The sequence below is a fragment of the Phocoena sinus genome, chromosome 15, assembly GCF_008692025.1.
Source record: "Phocoena sinus isolate mPhoSin1 chromosome 15, mPhoSin1.pri, whole genome shotgun sequence".
Classification (NCBI taxonomy): Eukaryota; Metazoa; Chordata; class Mammalia; order Artiodactyla; family Phocoenidae; genus Phocoena; species Phocoena sinus.
The window spans coordinates 81043237-81066033 of record NC_045777.1 but is presented as its reverse complement, the minus strand read 5'-3'; the positions used below and the strand labels follow the sequence as shown (position 1 = coordinate 81066033).

At 53.1% G+C, this 22797-nt stretch overlaps 1 protein-coding gene across 1 annotated transcript; it reads left to right on the top strand.

Moving 5' to 3' along the window:
* Positions 1 to 107: 107 nt before the first annotated feature.
* LOC116740500 (mucin-12-like) lies at positions 108 to 22430 on the top strand. Its single transcript, XM_032606142.1, has 17 exons — positions 108 to 191; positions 493 to 645; positions 1110 to 1186; positions 1294 to 1380; positions 7147 to 7226; positions 9513 to 9614; positions 14564 to 14665; positions 15124 to 15251; positions 15554 to 15618; positions 17903 to 18054; positions 18425 to 18499; positions 18591 to 18753; positions 19444 to 19605; positions 19909 to 19911; positions 20211 to 20287; positions 22132 to 22220; positions 22389 to 22430. The coding sequence occupies exons 1-17, from the start codon at positions 108 to 110 to the stop codon at positions 22428 to 22430; spliced, it is 1641 nt and encodes a 546-aa protein (XP_032462033.1).
* The last annotated feature ends 367 nt before the right edge of the window (positions 22431 to 22797 follow it).

The following is a 22797-nucleotide window of genomic DNA, read 5'->3' as shown; positions in this document are numbered from 1 at the left end:
CTTCCACTCGGTTGAGGAACAAGGATGTCAGGAGATGTAGGAGGGCCTGGGAGCGCAGGTTTCTCCCAGCAAGGAATGAAGGGTTCCGTGGGCAGCTCTCAGGGACCATGACCGTCCTCAAAGGGAACGTCGAGATCGGAGGACCCATTTTCTCAGGGAATGGGAGGGAGCAGGTGGTGGGAGCCTGTTGGGTTTGTCATCTGTGCCCCTTGACGTTAAGAGCTTACGGCTGAGTCAGGGAGGTGGGTGACTGCAGCTGAGTCAGCTGTCATTGGCGCTGATAGGTGAGCCAGGCATCCCGAAAGACCTTGAGACTACAAACCTGGGTGGCAGACACACTCACGCCAGGGCCTGCCACGCCTGGGGCTGCGGCCCTCTTGTTTCCACTTTTGTGGGCAGCAGGCTGCCGGACTGAGCTGTGGGTGGTCAGGGCTGGCAGAACGAGGTTCTCCGGGTGGGGGTGTCGGAACGACCCCCGGGACCTTTGTCCAGGACAGGAGAGAGACTGACAGTGGCCAGTGTGCGGGTAGAGACCAGGACCATAAAGCCTCAGGTGCGAGTGGAAGTCCCACCCAGGAGAAGCGCTGGTGGTCAGAGGTGGCCCGGGGGAAGGCACTGTCCTTCTTCAGAAGGGGCCAGCTCGAAGTGGGTGATGAGGAAGGAAGGCCCGAAGGGGGGCCTCTTGGGGGTAAGGGCGGAGGGTCCTTCACTTGGCCTGGTCCCTCTGGCAGCTCCTTCTAGGGTTCTGTTGACCCTCCCTCCACAGTCACCGTCTCCCTGGGTTTCTTGGCCCTCGCATCTCGGCAACCAGCGCGCACTCACGCCTCTGCTGCCTGTCCCTTCCTCCTGCCCTGCCCCTCCCATGACTCTGGCTTCCGCACTATAGAGATCCCACAGAAGGAGGTTCAGGTCTCTTAGAGAGGAGGAGGGTTGACCGTCTGCCCTTTGGCCAACTCCCCGTGTCACCCACCAACCCCATCGTCTCACCTCCACCCGGGGCCAGGCAGTGTCCTTCCTGAGGCAAAGGTCTCTGGGCTCCTTTATATGGCTGACCCCTCCCTGGGAGGCACTCGTTTCTTAGTTTCTTCTGATGTGGGCCTCACTCTCAGGGAGATGCTGGCGACCTGGATCCTGTCAATGGCTCTCTGGCTCTGGGCGTCCGACACTGCCACATCCACGACATCAGGTGAGTGAGATACAGCCCGAGCCCCGCGGTGGTCCCGGTGTGTGCCGGCCTCAGGCAGGGCTGCAGGTGGCTAGCCTCCCTTCTTCCTTCCCTCCCTCGCTTTTCAGGGGAGGGGGCTGCCCAAGGGCTGGACACCCAGGCCATGACCTCATCCCGCCTTTGGAAGCTAAAGGGGTCACCCCGGAGACCCGCGGGTGAGGAGGAAGGGGTCTGGACTGTGCTGTGCTGTTGAGAGTTTGCACCAAGCCCCACCCCGGGGCTGAGTGGGAGCTGGAACCCACCCATTCTGTTCTCCAGGCTTCCCCCTGGGAAAACAGGGGGCTCTGCCTGCCCTCATCCTGGGGTCTGCCCCAGCCTAAGGGTCGGTTCTTTCCAAACCTCACAGAGACACTGCACAGGTTGCCAGCCCTGGCCAGGGAGGGCAGGAGTCCACGGGGTGTCCAGCAGCTTCCCTCCTTGCCTGGGGAGAGCCTCAGGGGTGCCAGGGACAGCCCCTCTGGTTAGAAATGGCTGAAAGGCTGAGGGAGAGACAGACTCTGTGGTCCGTGTTAAACCTTTTCACGGCCGTTTGTCTGGGAAGAGACTGGTTACAAGCTGATTCCCGTGGGTTCCCTCATGCGGAACAGACTTTCTGGTTCCCCCGAGACAGGGAAGTGCCCCCGGGAAGGTGTGAGCAGGGCAGATGCTGGGGTGAGGGGCATTGGGGGAGTGAGCCCAAGGTGCCAGGTGAAAGAGGCATCTCTTGAGGTGAAGGACATGCGTGGTGTGTGATGAGCGGTGGCAAGTGGGTGGTAGGGTGGGAGCTGCGGCCGGGGGCCTTGGAGGTCTTCAGGGCGGCTGTGAGAGAAGCCACGCAGGAACTTAGGCCCCTAGGGGCCACCTCAGCTGACCAGGCCTTAATGTGCTTCTTCCTCCCCTACCAAGACATGTTGGGGGCAGCAGCGCTGGCTGGGAGAAGCCAAGGGGAGAGGAGCCAGGACTGGCGGTGTGAACTTCGTGGCTTTAGGGACATTATGAAAATATGTTAATTAAAGACATTTTAGCCCTAAGCTAATATACAGAGAAAAGGAAGCTATGGAAGGGAGTCAACCTTAGCAGGGGTCCTCCCATCCCTGCTCCCCAGGCAGATACTGAGGAGAGGGATGGTGGGGGTGATGATGACAGTGACGAAGGACCCAGAAATCAGCAAGGGTATTGCCTCTGTTTCTCCCGCCATGCCTTAGAGACAGCCACCCACACAAATTATTGCAAGGTGCTCATAATTGCATGGAAAAGATCGTGTTGAATCCATTAGAACGCCAAGGAGTCAAAAGCATCTATCTTTGATAAATGCCCAGAGCCATCAGGAGCGGGGAGTTCAGGCAAGTAGGGCCATTCTGGGGGACACCAGGTCTGACGATACCCCAAGCCCCCCAGCCCCCTACTCGCAGAAGGCTCTGCTATTTACAAAGCCATTTCAGAGCATGTAGCCTGTATGACTCATCGGGAGAATTATGAAAGGAAAGGAAGGCAGACAGGAAAGAGAGACTCAGAGAGGGTGAGCGACTTACCTGGGACCAGCATGACCCACGATTATATGATAATTAGCATGACCTCACCCATATGATACTACGTTTGTGCTGCACTGGAGGCCCTCAGCCCTCCGCAATGCCTCCATCCCGCTGCGTGCATTCTGGGTCCTCTTCAGAAGTCAGCTCAGAGACCGCTGGTGGCATATGTGGTTTTCTTTGTTTCTCATCTGCTCCCTCCTCTTGGTACCCCAGTTCACCAAGAGGACCGATGAAGTCTTGGACAACTGAACAGTGGGGAGAAGGAATGGCAGCCTGAGAAAGTAGAAAAACACTGCAGGGCTGTGCGGGGGAGTCGAGGTGTAGGAATGTCCCAGAGGCGAGGGGCATGTGCCCGGTGGGGAAAGCAGGTTGGTGAGGGAATAGCTTTGGGTAACAGGAGCGTCAAAACCAGGTGGAGGCTTTTAGACACCCAGAGGACCTCCAAGGACGGAGCAGGGGTGGGTCACCCCTGCCAGGACAGATGCAAAGAGGGACGTTGGGAGCCATCCTGGCATGAGGCCATGGGGGTCCAGCTGGGAACCCAAGTTCCTTGGAAATAGAGAGGAAGGTCCCTCTTGATGATGGGCACCAAGATAGATGGTTCTAGAACCTGTGTGACTGGGGAGCAGGAGATTCTTTCTGGTGGTTGACAAAGGGCTCCAGGCAGGCCTGTTGAGCTTGGGGTGAGCATGGAATTTCTGGATGGAGCTTTCCTAGAGGCCTGGGACTCAGGAAGGAGGATGAAGATAGGGACGTGGTCTAGAATTCTCCATTCTCCATGTGCTGCAAGGGCCGCAAAGACCACACAACACCAGGGATCAACTTGAGGATTGGAGTCTGTGTCCTGTTTTGTGTACATGAAGCTCCAAAGTGTTCCTAGGAAGGGTGGGGGAGAGGAGCTGCTCAGGATGGCAGCAGGGAACAGGCACCAAGTGCAAGAGCCTCAAGGGGTCAGAGTTCTGGAGTCTAGAAAGGTGAAAGTGGAAGTGGAAACGTTCAGTGTATAAAAGTGTGGTGGGGCTTCCCTGGTGGCGCAGTGGTTGAGAATCTGCCTGCTAATGCAGGGGACATGGGTTCGAGCCCTGGTCTGGGAAGATCCCACATGCCGCAGAGCAACCAGGCCCGTGAGCCACAACTACTGAGCCTGCGCGTCTGGAGCCTGTGCTCCGCAACAAGAGAGGCCGCGATAGCGAGAGGCCTGCGCACCGCGATGAAGAGTGGCCCCCGCTTGCCACAACTAGAGAAAGCCCTCGCACAGAAACGAAGACCCATGACAGCCAAATAAATAAACAAATGTGGGGTTTAAAAAAAAAAATAAAGTGTGGTGAAGGCCACAACAGACTTGTTCACAGTAGACAAAGGGGCAACCTTTGAAGCGTAGGTGACATAAATTTAGAGCAATTCAAAGGCAGTAGTTGTTTTTTTTGTTTTTGCTATTATGGATAAAGCTGCTACAGATCTTGTACACATTTTTGGATGGACACATGCACTCATTTCTCTTGGATTTATAATTGGAAGTAGAATCACTGAGTCACAGGGCGGGCTTATGTTTAGAGTTTTACGCGGAGTAATAAACTTACTCATTCAGCAAACACAGGAGACCTGGCTCTGCCCAGGCAGGTGCTCTGAGCCAGGTAGGATGAATAAGCCAGTTTATAGTCTTGTTTATTAGACAGAAACACGGGAACGGGGCAGAAAGAACCACAACCCAGGGCTGGTGCTGAGGCTCCGAGAGGGGCCCCGGTGGAGGAGGGTGAAGGGGGTGCCACTCAGAGGCTGTCCGCCTGGGCTGATCTGGGAGCCTGTAGGGAGAGGTGACACTGGAGTTTGCTGGCTGACGGGGAGTACAGGGAGGGAGTAGTAATAGATGCTCAAAGCCTTTAGACAATTTCAGAACTGACAAAGCCATACGTAGCTATGGACAGAACTGGAATAGTGGCAAACAGAGTCCCTGGGAACAACACATCAGGAAGCCACGCCTCCCGCTGTCTGGGTCTGACACTAATGATCAGAAGTGCTGGTGTTCACTGAGGGCCTACTATGTGCCAGACAGTGTTCTAAACGATATCTCAGTTAAATTTCCCAGCGACCCTGGGAAGAAGCACTGTTACTGATTTCTGTTTTATACATGGGGAAACTGAGGCATGGAGATGTTAACTAACTAGCTCAAGGCTTCCCATCTGTCAGGTGGAGGAGCCAGGATGGGAACCCACGCTGTCAGGCTCCAGAGCCCACATTCTTTACCACTTGCTCTAACTGGGGGTGTCCGTGTGTGTTCGTTTCCTGAGGCTGCTACAACAAATTACGATAGACTTTGTGCTTCAAACAACAGAAATGTATTCTCTCATAGCTATGGAGGCCAGAAATCCGAAATAAGGTATCATCAGGGCCTGGTCCCTCCAAAGGCTCTCATTGTCCCTTCCAGCTTCTGGTGGTTCTTGGCGTTCCTTGGCTGCGTGGCATCTGTCTTCTCATAGCCTGCTTCCCTGTTTGTGTCAAATCCCCCTTGCCTTTCTCTTATAAGGACACCAGTCATCGGATTTAGGGCCCACCCTAAATTCAGGATGATCTGATCTTGAGATCCTTAACTTAATTACATCTGCAAAGACCTTATTTCCAAATAAGGTCACCCTCAAGGGTATATGGGGATTAGGACTTGGACATCTCTTTTGGGGGGACATAATTCAGCAATCAGAGCAGCAGCCCTTCAGGGAGGCAGTGGGCAGGGGCAGCGGCAGGTGGCACTGGCTGCTGGTGCTAGAAAGCCGGGAAGCCCATTCATTCGTCACAGGTGTGTGCAGGGCAGGGGGTGGGGGACGGAGGCAAGGTGGCCCCGGCCTTGTCTCACCCCTAAGGTGACTCTGCCAGGTGGGAATGACCTTCCAGAAAAGGAGACAGGCCCAAGTCACTGAGGTTGTGTGTGGCAGGGCTGAAAGTACACCCAGGACTGAGTGACACAGCCTAGTGGCCCCCACATGGCTTCTCTTGTAGGATCTTCTAGAACAGTGGTCCCCAACCTTTTTGGCACCAGGGACCGGTTTTGTGGAAGACAATTTTTCCACGGACAGGAGGTGGGGAGAGGGGGGTTGGTTCAGGCGGTGATGCAAGCAATGGGGAGCGACAGATGAAGTTTCGTTCGCCTGCCCGCGGCTCACCTTCTGCTGTGCGGCCCGGTTCCTAACAGGCTGCGGACTGGTGCCGGTCCACGGCCCGGGGGTTGGGGACCCCTGTTCTAGAATGAGAAGGGTGGTGAAGGCAGGCATCATTCATCCCCATTTTCCGGGGGAAATGGAAGTTCAGAGACGTTAACTGCACAAGATCCCGTAGCTGGGTAGCACCTGCCCTCACAGGTGTACCCCCCACTCCACACCCCACCCTTCAGGGCTGCTCCCATGGACCCCGCTGAGCCACCACAAGCAGAAATGTGTTTTGGAGGTGGTAGGAGGGGACCGTCTTATATCGAGGTGGCGATCTTCAGACTTGTCCCAAGGTGTTTTCGAGGGCTTTTTCCCAAGAATGCCACCAAGTGAAAAACTTGCTTGGCAAACCAGCTGCCTAACTCAAATGACTATCTTTTAAAGAAAGAAGCAATGAGAACTGTACACAGGACAAGAAAGTAAAATTTTACTTGTTTGGTAGGAGAGCTGGCGTCTTGGATGGCTAGTGCAACACAGACATTAGATCATTTTTGTTAAAGCACTTTGATCACAAAGGTGTGGGGAATCCCAGCTTGGGAATTATTAGTGATTTTGCATGAGTTCTCCAAGGTACTGGGCACACCTAAGTTTTAATTTTTACAGCATATGCATTTATTATGTTTAGACATTATATCGTGAATGCCTATTTATGGTAGAACATTTAGAAAATATAGACAAACAAAAGGAGGAAAATCTCTCTTAAGCTTACCACTCAGATAAACAGTGCTAACATTTTGGTCTTTTTCTGAACAGGTATTTAGATTTATTCTATGGGCAGTTTCTGTTTCAATGGCTGATTAATATTCTATTTTATGGAACACCCCAGTCATCTAACTGGTCCCCTATTCTTGGACAGGTTTTCCCCAATTTTTCATAGATAATGATGCCATAAACCTTCTCGTAAAACATTTTTTTTAAAATCTGCATCAGATTACTTTACTTTAGGGTCAGTAACTAGAAGTGGAATCATTAAAATGGTATGACTCTGCCACGATCCCTGATGCACATTTCAAATTATCCTTTAGAAATATGATACTAAGCTAACATCCATCAGCATCTCATTCCCCAACCGATACCAGGTGCGTTACTTAACATCACAGAAGGGGGTGCAATGTGATAAGCTTACCAGTGAAGTTGACCATTTTCTTCTCATAGGCTTATTGGCCATGTAAATTGTTTCTGTGGAGAATGTCTGTGTTTTTCCTTTGCTCAGCTTCCTGGTGGAACATCTTCTGACCCTGGAGGTTGACTTTGGGAAGGAGTTTGCTCACTTCTCTGACGAATCCTTTGGGGGTGACGTGACCACCAGAATCTCAGGCTGGGAAGGTTCTGAAGCTCTTCACAGGGCACTGTCTAGGGTGCCTTTTTCTTGTCCCTCCCAGAAATGAGTGAAAGCCTTGAGCATGGAGGGGGTTGCTGCCAGGAAGGTGGGGGATACGGCAGAGCCTGTTGCGGAGCACAGGCTCCGGACGCGCAGGCCCAGCGCCCATGGCTTACGGGCCCAGCCGCTCTGCGGCATGTGGGATCTTCCCGGACCGGGGCACGAACCCGTGTCCCCTGCATCGGCAGGCGGACTCTCAACCCCTGCGCCACCAGGGAAGCCCCAGAGCCTTTATCTTGAGGGTCTCAGTTAGACGGTGAGCAGGAACGAACAGCACCAGGGAGGAGAAGGGTGGTTAGGAGGCAGTGGTGTCTTAGGACCTGAAGGAGATGAGAAATTCCAGGAGGAAGGGCAGCCTGGTGAAAAGGACAAGGATTTGGGCACTCAAGCTGGTCGGCAACTATAGCGAAGACGTGGGTGGCAGTAAAAGGGAGTAAATGGTGTGAATTCAGGAATAAAGACCAAAGAGAGCCTGTCCAGAGGCCATGCCAACGAGTGTCCTGGCCTTCACTGGGGCCCCCGGCGTCCCACTATGTAACTGCCGTGGGCTCCTCAATCAACCTCCATGCCTCTGCCCTCACTGCCCTTCACTCCAGGGCTCTGCTCCTAAGGCACAGCTGTGACCGTGGCCTTTTGCTGGATGTTCTCTACCGTTGCTGAGTCAAGTCCAGAGCTGGCTTCACACCCACCTTGCCAGCCTTCCTTCTGCCCCTCTGGTCTCTCAGTATTTAGCTCCACCCCAAGCATGTACTCTGAGCCTCCACACATGCTGTTCCCCCCGCCTGAAACGTTCTCTTTGCTCTTCGCCACTCGAGAAACCCTTTTCTTGGGTTAAAAGTAAACCCTACCTTCAGATTGTGCTTGAATTCTACCTTCCAGCTGGGTGAACTCGGAAAATATTTAACCCTTAGAACCTCAATTCAGGTGTGAAACAGGAATATTCATGTCTACCTCCCAGGGTTACATTAAATAACTAAGAAGAAGTGTCACGTAGACTTTCCAGTATTCATTCTCTCCTTTACTCAAGACGTGCTCATGGAGCACCCACTCTGGCTCAGGCTGAACGGGGCAGAAGTGTTCTCTATGTGCTCAGAGAGGGGCAAAGGGAATTACATACACAGTCATTGAGTTACAGCTGTGATACGGCTACACAGGAATTTGATAGGCCGCCAATAAATGTCACCTCTCCCCACCCCTATTGATGCTTTGTGACTCAGTTAGGGACACGATCATAAATTGCCTTTATATGCTTTCTCATTGTTTGGCTTTCCCAACAAAAATAGTCTACTTTTATAACTTAAAAAGTCCAGTAAAATTTGTAATGCCTAAGTCCACAAAACCCCTTCTTTTTAAAGAAGAAGGGAAAAAGACAGCTTCGACATTACTTTCTTTTCAAAGCCTTCTGAGAAAGGCAGAAGGGTGGTTCCCTCCCTCTCCCACCCTGTTGACTCCCACTGTCCCTTCAAATGGGCCTTGACTGCCCCCGAATTGCACTGGGGGGCCAGGACCCCCCCGTGAGGGTAGGGGCTCATTTGTCCGCCAGCCTGGGTTTACTCTGAGCCCTGCCACCCTCTGCTTTGGGTTGACCAGAGGCCCCATGTGTGGTCTCTCTCTCTCTCTCTCTCTCTCTCTCTGATCCTCTTCATACCCAAGCCCCAGGGAGCCCCCACCTCCCCCGTTGGCAGCCTCTCAGCTCAGCCCCTTCTCTTCCCATGCTGAATTAGGCAAAACCTAACACCGTAGGCAAGAGGATGGGCAAAACAAACATATCTACTGACTTAAAACAACCAAGCAAACTTGTCAATTTTTTACATTACTTTAGAATTCCACAAATCATAGGCATTCTGCCACCTTTGACCCGAACTGCCTTAATCAACGATTTGATATCACTCTTCCCCTAATGTTCTTTTTCTTTAAAAAATTTTTTTTTATCTGCCTGCTCCTGGTCTTAGTTTCGGCACACAGGATCTAGTTCCCTGACCAGGGATCGAACCTGGGACCCCTGCATTGGGACCATGGAGTCTTAGTCACTGGACCACCGGGGAAGTCTCTCCCTTAATGTTCTGATGGTAGCTCTGCAAAGCCAACGATCCAGAACTGTTGGTGTGAATGACATATCTTCGCTAATTGTCCACTACCCTGGCCTCCAGTCCTGGTCCAGCTCCTGGCCTCTCCCTGTGACTGTCTGCCTCTTTTAGGACCCTGTGAAAATGGGAGCATCCGGGAGGGCAGAGGGTGCCACTGCCTTGACGGCCTCCACAGTCCTCTCTGCCAGGGGCCAAAGTCCACCTTCCTGAGAGGTGAGAAAGATGTAACCCCAGGGCATCTTTGCAGAGGAGTGGGGGACCGACAGGAGGGACAGGAGGTCACATGCCCTGCCCTCTCAAGGAGGTTTCTATACACCATCCTGTGGAATTCCTAATAATCCCTAGATTTATGGCACAATTGTCACAAAGATTCTATCCATATTCGATCTTATTCGTCTTATAGGCAGGGTGAAGAGGAGCCAGAGATTATAGTCCCAACTTCCATAGGAAAATAGAGTCTCACATGTGCAGTCACATGTTCTTAGTGGCACAGAGAACACAGAAGCAGCCCTCCAGTCCCAGGGTGCAAGCCCAGCTCCCCTTATCAGAGAGCTGCAGCCCATTGAGTGGGCTGTGGGACCAGGGTGGAGGAAGAGCTCATCTGGTCAGTCGCCGGGGTCACAGGACAGCCAGGTAGTGGTGGTAGTATTCCAGGTAGAGTGGCTAGCCTCTGTGTAAGTGTATCTGGAGAGAAAGGACAGGGGATGAATTAGCCACAGTGATGTGTGACTGCCTTAGCTCTCCTATTCCTCCTGGGTCAGTGGGAAGTGCTGGGGTAGAGGAGGAATCTCACATGTAAAGGATCGTGAAGAGAGATTTGTCAGACTGTCAGCCACATGACGGAAGGTGAGTGTGTGGCCTGCAAATCACAGAATGGGAGGGGCAAAAGGAATGTGCAGGGGGTATGTGAGTACTAACATCAGCTTGAATTGATGCAGGAGTGCCAAAGGAAATGAACATGTCTCTGGGTGCCTGGGAGGAATGTACAGGCAATATTGGGTAACAGTATACATATATATTTGATGTGGAGGCATTCTTATTTAAGGTGTTTGCAGATGACACTGTGGGTTGAGAAAAATCATATACATGTATATATGTGTATATATGTATATATATGTGTGTGTATGTATATATGTGCATACATACGAACATACAGATTTGTCAAAATCCACAGCCATACAACTAACAATTCAAGTCATAAATCACATTAACCCCCAGAATATTAGCTAGTGATACTTTGCCCTATAAATAAACTACTATACTCAACAGAAGAGACAAAGGTCTAGATCACCATTGGTAAATTATCCATATCTACAGATGCCCCTGACATAGGGGCATCCTATACCCCTGAAAAGGAAAGCCATGCTTCAGTGTCATAGGCTGACGAGCTATGTCCCAGGCAGCCTGGGACAGACTGCCATTAAACTCAGTAACAAAATCACATACCAAAGTATCATCTCTGAGTTTTCCCAATTCACTGTGTCATCTGCAAACACCTTAACCAAGAATGTCCACAAAACAAGTCCCGGTGACTCCTATACACTTCTAGTGGTGATGGACCGTCAGCCATAATTACTACCGGGCAATCCACTTTTCCTACAATACTCTAAGAATGATCAGTTCCATCTGCCACCTTCCATACTACTGCTAATATAAGAGCTTCATCACCTTCTGGTTCTGGTGAATCAACCACCACTCAAGTCTTTGGACAAACAGCCATGACACACACTAAAGAAACAATTCTCTAGACACGTTTCAGATTTGTTAACAACAGTCCTCCGACTACCTATACCGAAAGTGATGGAAGAACTGCATCCCCTTCAAGTCCTCATCAACTGTCTACCACTTATTTTATTCCAGGAGAGACGACCACAACTTGCAATCCAAGTTCTGCTTCCAGCGAAAGCACTGTGAGTTCCACCACGACTTCCACTTGGTCAGAATCCACCATCTCTTCTGAGGGTTCCCACATCACAGGCCTTCAGAGTTCCACCACCACTTTGGGCTGGACTGAATCCACAGTCTCTTCTGAGGGTTCCCCCACCAGAGGGGATGGAAGTTCCCCCACAGATTCTGGTTGGTCTGAGCCCACAGTCTCCTCTGAGGGTTTCCTCACCACAGCCACTGGGAGCTCCACCACCACGTCTGGTTGGTCTGAATCCACACTTTCTTATGAGGGTTCCCCAACCACAGGCTCTGAGAGTTTCACTACCACTTCTGGTGGGTCTGAATCCAAAGTCTCTTCTGAGGATTCCCCCACCACAGGCCCTTGGAGTTCTGCCACCACTTCAGGTTGGTCTGAATCCACAGTCTCTATTGAGGGTTCTCCAGCCACAGGGGATGGGAATTCCCCCACAAATTCTGGATGGTCTGAATCCACAGTCTCTTCTGAGGGTTCCCACACCACAGGGGCTGCGAGTTTAACCATCACTTCTGGTTGGTCTGAATCCACAGTCTCCTCTGAGGGTTCCCTCACCACAGCCTCTGGGAGCTCCACCACCACTTCTGGTTGGTCTGAATCTGCCATCTCTTCTGAGGGTTCCCACACCAGAGGTTCTGGGAGTTCCATCACCATGTCTGGTTGGTCTGACTCCACACTCTCTTATGAGGGTTCCCCAACCACAGGCCCTGGGAGTTCCACTACCACTTCTGGTGGGTCTGAATCCAAAGTCTCTTCTGAGGATTCCCCCACCACAGGCCCTTGGAGTTCCTCGGTCACTTCTGGTAGATCCGAATCCACAGTGTCTTCTGAGGGTTCCCACACCACAGGCCCTTGGAGCTTCACCACCACTCCTGGTTGGTCTGAATCCACAGTCTCTTCTGAGGGTTCCCCAAACACAGGACGTCAGAGTTCCACCACCACGTCTGGTTGGTCTGAATCCACAGTGTCTTCTGAGAGTTTCCACACCACATATGTTGGTAGTTCCACCACTGCTTCTGGTTGGTCTGGATCCACAGTCTCCTCTGAGGGTTTCCTCACCACAGCCTCTGGGAGTTTCCCCACCAATTCTGGTTGGTTTGAATCCACTCTCTCTTCTGAGGCTTCCCCAACCACAGGCCTTCAGAGTTCTGCCACCACTTCAGGTTGGTCTGAATCCAGTCTTTTCTGTGGGTTCCCACACCACAGGCCCTCTGAGTTCCACTACAATATCTGGTTGGTCTAAAGCCACAGTTTCTTCTGAAGTTTTCCTCACCACAGCCTCTGGGAGTTCCCCCACAAATTCTGGTTGGTCTGAATCCACAGTCTCTTCTGAGGGTTCCCCAATCACAGGCCCTGGGGGTTCCACCACCACTTTTGATGGGACTGAATTCTCAGCGTCTTCTGAGGGTTCCCACACCACAGCCACTGGGAGTTCCACCACCACTTCTAAATGGTCTGAATCCACAGTCTCTTCTGAGGGTTTCCACACCACAGTTGCTGGGATTTCTACAGCCCCATCAAGCGATGGAGAGACATTCACTGGCCCAGCTGCATCAAGACAGACTGCCACTGTTGTCACTCAGAAAACCACAGATCACAACACCATACCTGATTCTCCTCAGCTCATGGACTCACCTACAACAACGGTTTCTAAAGGGGATGGAAGTCTTGTGTCCACTTCACGTCCAGTTGAATCCATTACCACATCCAGTGGTGATGAACAAACAATGACATTTTATATTGAAACCACTGTGTCCACGACTCTCTCAGCGCCATCAACACACACACCCTCCTCTTACTCCTCATCTTCTACACCTTTAAGTTCTGAGCAACTTTCTACCACCACCTCCAGCACTGGACACAGCACAACAGCAATTACTGAAATGCCCTCGGTCCTCACAACCATTTCCAAGTCATCTAAATCAACCATTTCGTCTGGAACTTCCTATCCTGGGCATTATGGTAGCGTTGCTTCCTCTTCAAGCTCCAGCCAGCTGTTTACCACCCCCTCTGTCTCTGCACAGACAACCACAGGCCTCACCGAGGAAACCACATTTTCTACCTCTACTCCTGATTCATCAAAACCTACAGGTACCTTGAACAGCACTGTTACTGAAGGGAATGAAATTTCTGCTTCCACATCAAGGCCTAGAGAATCCTTAATCACTTCTGGTGGTTATGGACACATGACCACATCTCCTCCAGGATCCACTTTCTACACAACCTCCACAGAGGGGTCCACACCATCATTCTCTACCCCTTCTTTGCATAGTACATACAATGCAAGTCCTTCCGCATTAAGCCCCAGTGAGATCTCTACCCACATTTTTGTCTCAGAACCTATCACCATGACTGCCAAAGACGAGTCAACTTCCGGCTTTTCTCCTCCCCTGTCCTCCACTTCACCTGGCTCCACTGGTGCTCCAGTCCCTGGTTTCAGTACCATTTCGACTCTGCGTCCCCCACTCACTGGTACACACACAGCTGCGATGACAATCCACTCTCCAGCTATGACAACAAGTAAGTCTCCTTGTTTGTCACTCTATGGGTCCCTCCTGCTCATCTTCCCTTATCAGCTAATCAGTTTTGTACTCCTTGTGGTCTTGTTCCACACTTCTAGTGCCTTTTTGTTACCAGTGTACATCATCCATGCAGACGATGCTGCTCCCTTTTGATTTGTAGGGCCCTTGTTTTCTTTGTGCGTCCTCTTTTTTAAAAAATTTTATTTATTTTATTTTTGGCTGCTTTGGGTCTTTCCTGCTGCACGCAGGCTTTCTCTAGCCGTGGCGAGCCAGGGCTACTCTTCGCTGCGGTGTGTGGGCCTCTCCTGTCACGGAGCACGGGCTCTAGGCTCACGGGCTTCAGTAGCTGTGGCTCGTGGGCTCAGTAGTTGTGGCACACGGGCTTAGTTGCTCCACGGCATGTGGGATCTCCCCAGACCAGGGCTCAAACTCGTACCCCCTGCATTGGCAGGCGGACTCCCAACCACGGCGCCACCAGGGAAGCCCCTGTGTGTCCTCTTTTATCTCTTGCTTCCTTCCTCTCTGTCGTCCCTCTTCCTTTCCCTCCTCTCTCCCGGGGGGCGAGGTGGGGACGGATGGGTCTCGGTTGCTGCGTGATCACCTGGTCCCACCCCCATCTTTCAATGCAGTGTCTGAATGATGGGACTTGGAACAGGAGTCAATGTTTTTGTGTTTTGGGCTTCCACGGTAACCTCTGTGAATGTTCTACCCCTTCTCAGGGCGGTGCTACAATGGGGCCACTTGGAACGGAGAAGAATGTGCCTGTACCCAAGGCTACTTTGGTTACCAGTGTCAGTCCCTCTTGGAACACTTATTCATAGGTAAAGACCTTTCCTGAGACTTGTAGATCATCCCCACATCCCTTAACCACTTAAAATAGGAGGGCAGCCCTGGAAGGATCATTTGCTACCACTGCTTAAATGTGCAGGTAGAGGAGAAAATGTGACTGTCACCCAGGCCAAAACCCAGGTAGAACATGGACCTTCTGCCTCCCTCTTCTGGGTCCTTCTCACTAGCTAACCTGCCTCTCTCGCCAGGATGATCATCTGGAGGCCTCCACTTAGGTCTCTCTGGGTCGTGATCCTGGCCACTAGCTCTTCCTGGTATACAGAGGCGAGGGGCAGAAGTTTCCGCTACTCCTACCTGCCTTCTGAGTTTCCATCCTCCCTCCTACACACTCTCTCTACTTCCCCAAAGCCAATAGATGAAGAATTAACTAATCCTGGAAGGCATTACTGGGAGGTTGCTGTCTCATGCATAATGTGTCCTCTTCCCACAGAAGTCCCAGAAAAAATCAATGCCACTGTAGAACTGAGAGTGAAAGTAACTAACAGAAATTTCACAGAAGACCTAAATAACATATCCTCCCATACATACCTGAATTTTGTTCAACTATTCAAGAGTCAGGTAAGAGCAGAGGAAGCCTAGATTCACCAATGTGAGAGGGGAGGCCAGGGCTCATCTTGACTTACTGTTCAGGGCTTCTCAGCTCTTGGGTCCCTTCAGCCTAAGTCCTGAGAGGGGGGCGGTTCCTCTGAGGGCCTCCTTCCTTGAGCCACACCCCTCCAACACATCCTGGAAGAGGGAACATCCCTCTGCCTTCCCTTCCTTCTTTCCAATGGGCCAATACAGGGGCTCCTTGGGGAAAGAGAACAGGGGCTGCTGCACACTCCAGGCTTCTGTGAGCTCAGCTGTCTTGTTTCTTTCAGATGGATAAAGCTTACAGGAGCAAAGACTTTCCACAATACAGCGGCGTGATCATTAGGAAACTACTGTGAGTATGGGGGTGGAGAGCTTTACAGACTATGGGAAGCTCCTTCTCTCTTGCCTGCTCTCCTGTCTCCTCCTATCAGTACCTGGCTGGGTCAAAAAGGCCCCCAGCTAGAAGGCAGCACCTGAGGGCTCTGAGACCATGCATTCATTCATTCAGCACTCATCCAAGTAACAAACTAGTATTGAAAGCCTGCCCTGTGCTAGGTGCTGGGAGCACAGTGGTTCTGGTCTTCATGGCGCTTAGAGTGGCAGAACACAGGTAGCAGAATGGCTGTGCAGTCTGTCTAGAATTATGGTAAGGGACACACAAGGTGCAGTGGGAGAGGTCCTGAACGCAAGCTCAGTGAGATGGAGGGAAATCCTCCTGGAGGGAGGAGGTTAGAAAGGTAACCTGTGCCAAGCTATTTAGATGTGAAGCATCAGCAATTGTGGCCCATTGGGATAGTATCTGATTTGCACTGCAGACAACTCAATTTGGCTACAGGGCTGAGAATGGGTGGACAGAGGAGGGAGATGATAGCAGCCTGGACCTGAGAGGTGATAATGAAGAAGAAAAGTATCCAGTGTGAAAGGTCTTTAGGGGGCAGGACCAGCAGATCATGGGAGTTTGATGGGTGTTTTGAGAAAAGGAGGAACGACACCAGATTTCTGGGCTTCTGGGAGTGCGGGGTGCCCTTTGCTGAAATGAGGAAGACGAAGATGATGAGACGAAGATGATGAGTTTGGCCTGGGGGCCCAGCCACGTGGAGTGGCTGAGTGATGGAGCAGCTGATGGTCAAACATGGGATAGGAAGGGTCTACAGTGGAGGCACTGGTGTTGGCATCCCTAGATAGACATCGCTGGAAGCCCTGGGAGTAGACCAGATGGCCGGGGCCGTCGTCACAGCACAGAAGCCAAGATGTACCAGGGAAGGAGCATGGGAAGCCCCAACATTGAAAGGAGAGGCAGGAGAATCAGAACTCTGAGAGGAGAGTGCAAAGAAGCAGACAGAGGGGTGGGAAGGGAGCCTGGGGGTGTCAGGTCCCAACATGTCCAGGGCCCTTTGGGTTCCATAGCCTAGTGTCCTCCACCCCCACCCAGCATCAGAGCCATTGTCTCCATCTCCCTTCTGGCTCAGGATTTTGTTGTTTCAAGTCCTCCTGGGTCCTGCTCCTGACTTCTCTGTCACAATGGCTGTGACTGGTGATGGACCTTGTCTCAAGTTCTCTCTGCTGAGAGCATTGCTGACTGTCTAACAAGAAGCTTCTGGGTTGAAATCCAACGTTTCTAAAGCAGCTTCATGTTTCTTCATTTCTGAACGCTTACTTTTTTTGGTTTTGAAGATATAATCCAATAGCTTCTACTTCACATTTTCTAATTAAAAATGTTTTCATTGTAGTAAAATACCCATAACATAAAATCTGCCATTAACCACCGAATTCGCCACCTTAAGTGTACGGTCCAGCTGCACTAAGTCCATCCACAGTGTTGTGCAATCACCGCCGCCCTTCTCCAGAACTTTCTCATCTTCCCAAACTGGAGCTCTGTCGCCATTCAACAATAACTCCCAACTCCTCCTCATCCCACCCCTGGCAACCGCCACGTTACCTTCTGTCTCTACAAATTTGATTACTCCAGGGACCTCCTATTATTACTCATAAATACTCATAGAGTAGTTGTTTTTTTGCGACTGGCTTACTTCACTTAGCATAATGTCCTCAAGGTTCATGCACGTTGCAGCACGTCTCAAAATTTCCTTCCTTTTTGCGGCTGAATAATATTCCATTTATGTACAGACTACATTTTGTTTATTCATTCATCCATTGATGGGCGCTTAAATCGCTTTCACCGTTTAGTTTTTGTGAATAACACTGTGATGAACGTGGGTGTACAGATGTTTCTTCCTGCCTCTGCTTTCAATTCTTTGGGCTAGATGTCCAGAGGTGGAACTGCTGGACCATATGGTCATTCTGTTTTTAAGTCTTTGAGGAACCATCGTACTGTTTTCCACAGTGGCCGCACCATTTTACATTCCCACCAACGATGCGCGAGGGTTCAGTTTCTCCGCATCTTTGCCCAACAGCTTCCATTTTTAGGAATGAATTCCACCCTTTGGCATATATTGTTATCACAGGTTTACTCTGTAGCCTCCCTCTAGGTTGTTACCTGCTGGGAGGGAAGAGTCTCTATTCTGTCCTGCCTCTGGGACATATGGCTAATTGTTTCTCATCACCTCTCTTGCTTCTTGGGCCCTGCTTGCTGGGAGGGCGGGCAATACAGGGTAGCTGACGATTCCTAATTCCAGCAAAGGCAGCGTCGTGGTGGAACACGAAGTCGTCATGGAGGCAAACTTCACTTCAGAGTTTCAGGAGCTGTTTGCAAACCTCACTAAGATCATAAAGGCCAAGGTTATGAATGAGACCGGAAAGCTACCCAGTAATTCTGAAGTGTGCAAAAGTAAGCCCACCTAAAACCCCTTGATGTTGGTGGCGAAAGGATGGGAGGGGTCGCTTAGGGAGGTCTCAGCCCCATCCCCACACCTCACCTCTCTCCTCTCTTCCGGAGCTCCAGAGACATCCCTCCCCAGCAGTTAAGCCCGGACACCTTCCACAGACTCTGTGCTGCTGCCAGCAGTCCCTCCCAGTCCCGGGCTGAGGTTGTCACCAGCCCTAATGTCCCCATCTGAGCAAGCTCACAGGCCCAGCTGCATCTGGGGATGGCCAAGATCCTACTAGTCTTGTTCCCAGCAAGGAGGAGGGGAAGGCTGGCTGCCCCCAGGGGGCAGAGGTGCCATATCTATTTTGTTCTTTCCCACCACCCTGGGCAGACATCTCATTCCTGTGCTACAATGAGAAGGACACCTTCGTGAATGAGACCGTGAAGTTCGGCTTTGACCTGCAAGGTAAGCAGCTCCGCGGGGTGTGGATGGTAAACCTGAGGGCTAGAGGGCGTGTTCACCAGGCTGACGCTTCCTGCCCGCCCCCCACCCCCAGAGCAATGCGCTCAGAAAGTTGCGAAGGAATTCGCCCAGTTCTACTACGTGGATGATCTGAATGGGAAGCTGGCCTGTGTGACCAAGTGCCCCCTGGGGACGAAGTCGCAAATGAACTGTCACCACGGCTGGTGCCAGCTTCAGCGAAGTGGCCCCCATTGCCTGTGAGCGCCTGTTCCCTCTAAGCCCCGCATCTACCCTCTCTGGTGGCAGGGCCCCACTCTCCCCAACAGCCACCCAAGGGGGCAGGGTGGGAGTGGGCAGAGCTCGCAAGGCACCCCCTCCCCCCTCCTCTACACCCCCTCTTTCTTCTACCCAGGTCTCCCATCTTCCACCCCACCAGAGGGAGAGGGAGGTGTAGATTATAGACACAGGCATCGTAGGACTGAGCAAGCCCCTTCCTGAAAAAGTTCCAGTTATCAATTTCCAAATCTGTATCCATGCATCTCTATCTCCATCTGTCATTCGTTTCCCTGACATCATCCCAGCCACCGTGCCATTATCACCTCCCGCTGTAGCTGGGACGCTACATTTGGGAGATCATATATTAAAGTACAAAATATAAAACACGGTAACAGGCTGTCAAAGTGCCAACTACTCAGTGTTTAGATGGGTGAACATCACGTGTTTGGGACGAGGTACCGGCGCTCTCGGATTCTGAATTTCTGCTCCGCAGATCTGTGGTCCCTGCGCCCCCTCCCCGCCCCTCAGCCTTGGGAGTCAGGGAGAGCACCCAGCAACTGTCCTCAGAGGGAGAGCTGGTTTCCTGCGCTCTGACATTGAATTTTTTCTTTCGGGAGACTGGGTGGGTGAGGGATGCTGGTGGGCTGGCCTGAGCTTGTGTGTGTCCCCAGGTGCCTGAACTCGGACACGCACTGGCACTGGGGAGAAAGCTGTGAATTTAGCACCAGCAAGAGGGTGGTGTACGGGATCGTAGGCGCCGTGGTGGTGCTACTGGTGGTCTTGCTGGTGGTCCTGGCCATCTTACTCCGCCAATCCCAGAGGAAACTGCACAGGTAAGCTTCTGGGGCTGGGGCTGGGCCTGGGGAGAGGGGACCACAGTCAGAATAACCCGAGGCTCTGCTCCTTCCAGCTGAGCAGTCAGCTGAGGCCCACGGCAGCCTGCTGATGTGACAGGACACGTCTGTTTGGCAGAGAAATGGAAACAAAAACATACGTACTGAAATTGGATTATGTGATGAAATTACCTGGTGCTTGTTATCACCTTGGCTTCCCTAGAGCAACACCGTCACACTCGGACACTGGGAAAGACCGCCATCGCTTTCCCCCAATTGTAAAATGCATAAGATCCACCTGAGAAGGTTGAGTAACGCTCAGCACGGCACCTGGCCGGCAATCGAAGGGAACCGCCCTGACTCTAGTCCAATGCCCCCATCTCACAGAGAAGGACACTGAGGCCCACTGAGGAGTTGGGGGGGCCAGGCCGTGGTGACACCCCCAGGAATGCTTTTAGTTTTCTGCCGCTGTCGCTGGGGGCAGTCTCCTCCCTGACTCAGGGCTTGGCCAGGACAGCCCCTTCCAGAAGCCCGAGGTTCAGAGGCCTCTGAGCCCCCTCCCCTGCCTCTCTGCCACGAGCTGCTCACGGCATTTCTGTTGGCAGGCAAGAGTACAACCTGTCTCGAGACTGGCAAGAAGAAGATGTCCTTGTCAGCTTCCAGAGCACCGGCGTCTGGGAAGGTAGATCTCATCAGGGACCGGGATGGGGCAGGCTGGAGGGTGTAGAAGTGCCAAAGTCGGACTCAGTGGGGTTGTGGGTGACACGCACGCACATCCTGCCAGGTCGCCCCACATCTGCTGCAGAAGCCAGGCTCCTCTGCAGCCTCCTGACCCCGAGCCTCCACGGGCAGCCCCTGCTGACCCTCCGGCCTTTTCTCGCTCCTCCCTGGCAAGTTCCGTGCACTCCAGTCTGTGGCCCATGCCTTTGCATAGACTGGGCTGCTTCCGGTGGTCTGAGTCTCTGCGCACCCGCATCCCACCCTGTTTCCAAAATCCGGTTCATAAGCTGCCCCTCCATGGAGCTCCGCGTGGGTTCAGCCTGCTCTGGCTCCCAGAGCTGCTCCCGGCCCTGCCCCCAGCTGCGGTGGAAAACCCTTCCCGGTACTTCCTGACAAACACGATGGAGGGATTCCAGGGATGGCTGAGAACCTGATCCCGCCCCCGAGGCCACCCCCAGCACACCAGACGCACACATTTACTAGGACGGTAGGGCCATGGCCAGGGCTTGACGGGGCATAGATATACCTGCTCCAGCCCAGAGTGGGGCGGGGGTCAGACAAGACTGCGGAGGGACATCCCCTGAGCTGAGAGCCAGGGCAGTGGTGGGGAGTAAGCCATGTGTTTCCTGCTCCCGTGAACATACAGCCCAGTGGGCAGCGAGGCCTTGTCCCATGATGGAAAGGGAAAGGGCTTTCCAGGCAGGGGGCCCTACTTAACAAAGGACGTGGAGGTGGGAACGAGCAGTCTGTGGGGGGTCTGACCCCCCAAGGGCGTGTCAGTGGGACGGGAGAATGACAAGGCCAGGTCAAGGCTGGTCAGTGGGCCGTGATGGGGGGACCCACAGGAGGGGCTTTAAGGGAGGGGGACCAGACTTCGTTTTGAGCAGCTCACTCAGGAGGATCTAAGCGGGACAGCATGAAAGTGGGGAGTCCAGGGAGGGAGAAGCACAGTACCACAGGTGAGGGACGATGAGGCTGAGTGGGGGTGGCAGAGACCGGGAGGCGTGGACAGCAGATGACATAGCTCAGATTCCAGTGAGTCAGGCAGGGCGTGTTGTTTGCAGGCTCTGGGCGGGGATGACGGGGGCGCAGTGGGGAGAAGCAGCAGGTGGGTCGCGCTGGGCGGGGGTGGGAGGGCAGGGTACAGGGAGGGGGTGGCACCCCAGATCTGGCCAGTCCGAAGCCTGGGGACAGGCCTGCGGCCTGTGGGCAGCACTGGGGGTCAGCCTAGCCCACAGTGGGGAGACAGTGGGCGAGGAGGGCAGGTGGAGGGCCGCGCGGGGGATCTTGAAGGAAGCAGCAAAGGGATGTTCTGGAAGATGCCAGGAGGACCCGGAGCCTGGGGCCCGGAGGCCGAGGAGGGAGTTTGTCTGCAAGATGGGCACAGTGGGTGCTGGACACGTGTCAACTCAAACAAGAGATTTGTGTCTGCTGTGGCTACCATTGCCATGAGGAAGTGTGCACGGTGACCGCAAGCAGTCCTGTCCTCCTGCCCCACCCAAACCAAGTGGCCCCTGGGCCTGGGGCCCCTGCTCACCAGCCACAACTTTTGACCCCAGGGCATGTCGGAGGGCTGCCGCTCTGGTGCCCTCCTGTTCCCGCGTGACCCTGGGCCAGCTCCCCAGGTCCCCTCCCGAGCCTCAGACAAGCTGCGCTGTTGGGAGGACGGATGGGCAGTGGGAAAGGAGTTTAGGGCAGCTCTGGGGCTGACTCTTCAAAGCTGTTCCTTTTACTGGAAAAAAACCCTCCTCTGGGCCTCTTTGGCTTCCCCCAGGCTCACTCTCACCCCAGTACCTTTCCCTACAGGTCAGAATCTGCAGGGGGACACGTTTGGCCTTGAAAATGTCTACAAACACTTCCAGCCTTCCCTGCAGAACGTGGACCCCAGCACAGAGGTGACTCAGGAGCTACCCCCCCCCAGCTAGGGGCTGCTCCCCTGTCCCCCACCCCCTGGGGCTGCCTGGGGAGGGCGGGGCACCCTCGGCCCAGAGGCAGGTCGCTCCCCGGGGACGCAGCCATCACTACTGGCCCCTCAGCGGTACCTCCTCTCTCCCACCCCCCAGCTCCACATTCAGAGGCCCACAGTGGTGACAACTGCTCAGTGAGGGGGACAGGGGCTCTCACCCCTCACCCAGATCTGGACGACAAGATAGCGGCTGACAGAGCCCTCCACAGGTCCCGGGGCCGCCAAAAGGAATCAGACGTCAGGGCCCAAGGACAGTCCTCTCAGGGCTGCTGGGTTTGCCCCATCCCCACTGTTGTGACCGCCCTCTGCTCCCTTGCCCTCCATCCAGGAGCCCCAAGGCATCTTGTTTGCTCTATGGTGACACTCACTCTGGAATTTCCTACCATAAAAGAGCAAGTCTTAGGGCTTCCCTGGTGGCGCAGTGGTTGAGAGTCTGCCTGCCGATGCAGGGGACATGGGTTCGTGCCCCGGTCCCGGAAGACCCCACGTGCTGCGGAGCGGCTGGG